The sequence below is a fragment of the Pundamilia nyererei genome, unplaced genomic scaffold, assembly GCF_000239375.1.
Source record: "Pundamilia nyererei isolate P.nyererei 1_Seehausen unplaced genomic scaffold, PunNye1.0 scaffold00130, whole genome shotgun sequence".
In the NCBI taxonomy this organism is placed as follows: Eukaryota; Metazoa; Chordata; class Actinopteri; order Cichliformes; family Cichlidae; genus Pundamilia; species Pundamilia nyererei.
The window spans coordinates 212,844-218,843 of record NW_005187531.1 but is presented as its reverse complement, the minus strand read 5'-3'; the positions used below and the strand labels follow the sequence as shown (position 1 = coordinate 218,843).

Genomic DNA, 6,000 nt, shown 5'->3' with positions numbered 1-6,000 from the left:
AAAAAAACAGGAGGAAATGAAAGGAGAGGTGAGTGATAACAGAAAGTTGAAATTCAAGAAACAGTAAAGTAAAAACATAGTATACAGAAAAAAAGGAAATGAAATGAAGGGAAATAAAGGCACGGTTGGGAAAGATGCCAGATAAACATGCGAAATGGCTTTCACAGATGACCATCAGTGTCTCCGTCTCCTCAGGACACAGACGAATCGCTCAAACGGCTGGAAACTCCGCCTGGCCGTCTCTGCAGAGCCAGCTGTAATATTTGAGAGCAAGTTTCCCGCTCATACATCACTGCTTATCGTGTTTATTTACAGCCTGCCACTTAGCTCTCCACAATCCCAATATTTCACTCACTCCAGGGTTTAATAACACAAATATGTACACATGCAACATAATCCCATACAAATGTACACAGGCCAAAAAAAAAAAAAAAAAGCACAAACATATAAGTAAAAGATGCACACACACACTAAACGTGAACATACACGCACAGTGGCACTTATTATAAATCCAATATTGCTGTGACAAATGGCCTCCATCGCACAATAAACGAAACCGCTCTAACAAGCCTTGAGCCAACATTCCCCAGCAGACACGCGCACCGACAAGAGACACGCACGTTCGTATGCAAAATTGCAAACTCATGCATCCAATCAAAGAGGGACACACTCACAGTGGTGCACATGGGCATGATTGTTTGTTTTTATGCACATAAAAAGTCTGCGGTATATCATTTCCATTTAAAACAACACAGCTTTTCTCAGCTGGAGATTTGAATTGTAAATCTGCTGCAGCTTCCTGCTCCGCACTGTAACGTACAGCTGGGCGAAATTCAGCAGTCTTTACAGGGACAAGCCCGACACACGGGTCAGAATTAGGAAAAGGACCCACAAAATTTATGGCTTTCACTTTAACATGAACAATATTTTTCTGGGACCTTAGAGCCTTCATTATTAACATGTAAAATAGAACAGATTCTGGATTTGGCAGAGAGAACAGACCAAAAGGTTACACTGTAAACAGTAAATCATTGATTTTTAGAAAACTGGTACGTGGAAAAATAAAGGTGGTGTTGCAGGAGCGCTACCAAGTTAAAATGTTAATAAGACTCTACTTTCAGCTGCTCCCTGAACCAGCGACCTTCACAGACCTTGTCAAGCAAATGTGTAAACCGCTGCACTCTGGAGCCACACAGTTAGTTAAACTATTAATATGCTCCCTCTCAAGAAAAAGACAAAAGTAGTAGAGCAAGAAAACCAAAAACAAACACTAAATTAGGTATTAACCAAAGCCTGAATGCTTCAGTGTGATTTAATTTGTTTGCAATAATTAAATGAACTCATCTGATCAGGGTGCTTGTTACTCATTTACCTGCTATTAAGGGGTCGCCACAGTGGGTAATTAACATTTTGATTTCTTACACCGGACGCACTTCCTGACACAACCCCACAGAGATTTGTGTCTACTCTTGAATTGTGGCTGTTTAGCGTGTTAGGTAAATGTGTAAACCACTACATAATGGAACCCGTTTACCTGTAGGAGAGTCTCCCAGGAGGCCTTTCCCCAGCTGCACGAGGCCTGGAGGTCGCAGAGACAAGGCTTTCTGCATGAGCAGTCTGGACGGGTCCCCGAGCAGACTGGAGACCTAATAAAGGGGAAATGAAAGAGGAGAAGGAAGAGTATTACAAAAAAAAATGGAACAGAAAAGCAAAATCAAAGAACAATATCATAAAAAACAAAATTGGAAGAGCATGAGCGAGATGGTCATTATAAACCAAACAGAATCCACCATGGAGGGCTGTGCTAGCTATACAATGGTTTGTAAAGCAGATCCAGAGCATCCAATCCACAAAGGTTTTAGAATTACCAGGACCTGCTCACAGATTTCTCAGAATATGCAGTCTCATCTTCATAAAAGTCCAAGTGGCAATCTCCGGTACTGAAAATGAAGCCAGCGTTGAAGTTCCCAGAACTCTAGTTCCTCCAAGACCAACACCAAGAACGAGTCATTCCCCATAGAGTTCAAATGCCCAATTTCAGAGATTAAATTAAAATGTCCTCACAAAAAATAAATGAATAAAAATTAATAGTGATACTTGGATATTCCACAACAATTACAAAGCAATGAAACTAACTCTTGGGACATGGAACTTCACCTCTTTGGTTGGGGAAGAAGACAAAGCTAACACGTGAGGCTGAGAAATATCATCAGGCTCACCTCAATGTACAACATGGGCTCTCGAGCCTCCTGGACAAGGGCTAGACTTAATGTTCCAAACCGGAGTTGCCCTTGGCAAGAGGAGGTGTGGATAGACTTATCTCTTGCAGTCTGACAGAGCAAAGCGGATTTTACCCGTCAGTCAGTCTCCCTACAGGCACATATGGTCACAAACTGGGTAGTGACTGAAAGAACATATACAAGGGGTGCAAATGAGTTTCTGAAGGGTGGGTGGGCTCTCCCGTAGAGTTTGGCCATTCAAGTAGGAGTAGCAGAGCTGCTACTCCTCTATATCGAAAGGAGACCGTTTATTTTGCTCAGGCATATGACTTGGATGCCTCCTGGGTGAGATATTCTGGGTATATCCTACAGGGAAGAGGCCTTGGGGCAGACCAAAGACATACTAGAGAGATTACATCTCTGGGCTTGCTTGGAAACACCTCAGTGTCCCTTTGGGTGAACAATAGGAAATAGGACTGGGTTTGACTGCTTAGACTGGAACCTGGACCCAGATAAGCATGTAGAGGATGGATGGATGGACATGCCAATTGAAAGCTTAAAATGGTCCTCCTTGTTAAAGTTATGGGTTGATTAAGTTTTTAAAAATATGTAGAGATAGAATCCAGTATGAATTGCAATCATTCAGCTTAAAAAAGAAAAAAGATAAAGAAAGAAAAAAATCACATCAAATACTCCAAACATCAGTACCCATGACATTTAACTTTCACTTCAGCAACACAAAAAATATGCAAATGAAAACACAGACAGAAACTCATCACCTCAAGGTCTCACTTTAAACAGAAAAGAAGAAGCAATTAGGTTGCATGATTTCGATGTGGTTTCGTTTTCCCGTGCATTAAGTGCTGGAGATAAAAACATAAGGGCACATATGCACATGCCCCCAACTATGTTTAACCCTCAGCACTAGCATATGCAAATCATCACACACAGACACACAAACAGGTGTCTTACGCTGCTGATGCGTTTGTCTTTGATGTGTAGAAGCTGTTGCTGTGCCAGCTGCATGTGCAAAAGGTTCTGGAGGACTAGTCCATTTCCAAACATAGCATTCTGCAGGGTAAAAGAAAAGGACATCAGAATACGCGCACACACACACACACTAAACAATTCAGAGATTTAGATGTTAGTGTGACCTGGTGTGCTTTTCCCAGTGTGAGCAGGGCTGTAGTGAGGGGAGGTCTGAGGAACGGCAGGCTGGTGTGACGCCCGTATTTTCCTAAAAACATAGTCAAACAACAAAGAGAAACACCAGAGCCTCCATTAGTGATTTGCTTTTTTTAAAGTCTCCACCAAAGTACTAATCAATCATCATCTCAACAGGCACACACAGGCGAAATTACAAGTCAGACAACCGATCCATCAGTCATTTACAACACATTTCAAGCAATCACACAGCTGGCTGTTTTATAACAAGCACCAGTAAAGCAATACTGGGATATTATGCAAGCACAGAGCAAATTACCTCCCACATAACTTTAACTTTTTTCCCCTCAAAACTTAATTTCTATTTTGGTGTTGAAGACAGATTTTAAAAAGAGCTCTAAAAACAAAAAAATGTAAACTCCTTTATATACCAAAATATTCTAGGGTCAAATGTGAGGCCATCTGTCCAATAGATGAGCTTGGCCCAAACCGGCTGATGCAATAGGACAAGGAAGTGCAGCAGCAAATCTGCAGCAGAATGGCTGAAGAGTAAAAACAATCTAGTTGTTGTAACAGCCTGACAAAAGACAAACAATTAAGCAGATGAATTTGTGTTAAGCTCACCAATAGATATTTCATCTTGAGTACTTTTGCCCTTGTATATAGAGTATATAGGATTAATTAGTCATACTTCCTGATGATTTAATGTTTATCATCCACTGATATGGTCTCTTCCTGGCATTAGAGATTTACTTTTCAGGACTTGAGTGCAAATCACTTTTGCAATGCTCTTGGTCTTATTATTTTCTGATTTGCAATCTCCAATTAATTTGTTGTCCAGTACACTTCTCACAGTAAACACCTCCAAGGCCAGCTCTCGCTGTGAAAGTGACACCCCACTTGATAGGACATCCAGTGAGAAGTCTTATCACACAGAGTAATGCATTAACAAGTTTCCTTTTGCTCCCCTTGAGCAATACTTCCTGTAGTTTTCTATACCCTTTTTTAAGGGCAACTACGTGTTTGTAAGGAGAGACATTTGTGCTTTCTTTAATGCACCTTCTTTAAAAATACATCACAAAATCCAGTGCAATGCCAATTTCTACATTCAACAGACTTCCTGTTTGTGATTCATAAAAACAAAATCGATCACACTGATCTGCACCCATACCACAGATGCACAGCCTTTCGTCTGCTTCTTTTGTGCATGCGTGGTAACACAAGCCTTGGTCATAATAAATGTAAGCGTCAATGCTAATGGTAGCTTCCTCCAGAATAAGTAGAGAAAGTTTAACATTTAATCAAGATCCTAATTTTAGACTTTAATTGTGCATACTCTTCTTTAAGAGAGCTCCCCCACCTCTCTCATTTTCTCTCCTTCCTGTTCTCATTTCTTCCCCTAATGTCACACGATTTCATTTTAATACCTGATTAGCCATTCATCAAATAATGAAGCCACTGCCGAGGTGATTACAGTATATAGGAGGGCCTGGCAGAGGGAGACTCATTCAGCGGAGCTTTGATTGCCAGCCATGCCCTGTAGTCACGATCTAGTTTCTGCCCAGATCATTATCACCAATTTCATCATTTTATATTTGTCTAAATGTTCATGACTTGACTTGTTGTATAGTGCTTACATTTGTTATCCCACCTCCCAATGCAATGTTTATGCCACAGCTGCCCTTAATTAATAGCATTGCTAATTACCTTTTATGTTCCTATCATGGTTAATCTGCCAGTATGCACAATAGGCCTGTGACATCGTCCACAATAACACCAGTATAAATTATTGATGTGATATAAAAGTGCCATATGCCAACATCAAGATGAGCAGTTACAAGGTTCAGTTACTATAATTATTAAGTGTTAGCAGTTATTTTATACTTATACTTAAAATTTTCCGGGGAAAATACTGCCTAGGCTATTTTCATGCTTACATTTGAAAATGCTCATCAGCTAGTTACATTTATAAATGCTGCCAACTGCATGCTTTTTCTAAATTGATAGAAATATTGATACTGCATAGCATTCTTTAAATATTGTGACAAAATGATGAGCTTAAAAATCCCCCACCCATAATGCGGAAGCTCTTAATTAAAATTTTAATGCTAAAATACCATAATTTTTAAGTTTTATGGTTTTTCAAAAAAAGCTGAAAAAATAGTAAACCAACTGCAGAGGCTTCTGAGGCCTGAAGCTTTTCCATTCCTGCTTGATGCAGGTTAAAAACATTCTGGGCATTTCATAATGCCCAGAATGTTTTTTAGATGAATGACAGCTGTGGACTTCAAGCAGACCAGTTTATCACCTGGAATCTTTCCCTGTGGAGCCATGCAGGTTCAATGTGAGGAGGATACATCTGGCACCATCTTATAGCATTAAGCAAACGTGTATGCACCAAAAAGCTGTTCTAAAGCTGTACATATCATTTCAGCATTAATAAGGCTTTGACAGATGTACAAGCTACCCATGTCATGTGAACTAATGCACCTGTACACCTACAAAGAAGCAGTCTTTTTCAGATTTGATTGGTCAGATGAAAGTATAGTTTTCCCCTTCAACTCACCTCAGTCTTTTATAGTGGAGGATGATGTTCATTCGTTTTTTAATTGCATTA

At 40.0% G+C, this 6,000-nt stretch overlaps 1 protein-coding gene across 1 annotated transcript in view; it reads right to left on the bottom strand.

The window, feature by feature from the left end:
• Positions 1-6,000, bottom strand: part of raver2 (ribonucleoprotein, PTB-binding 2) — an 89,917-nt gene that overhangs the window by 7,796 nt on the left and 76,121 nt on the right. Inside the window, 3 exon segments of the mRNA XM_013913398.1 lie at positions 1,527-1,646; positions 3,192-3,290; positions 3,374-3,456. Of these exon segments, the coding sequence (XP_013768852.1) occupies positions 1,527-1,646; positions 3,192-3,290; positions 3,374-3,456 (302 nt within the window).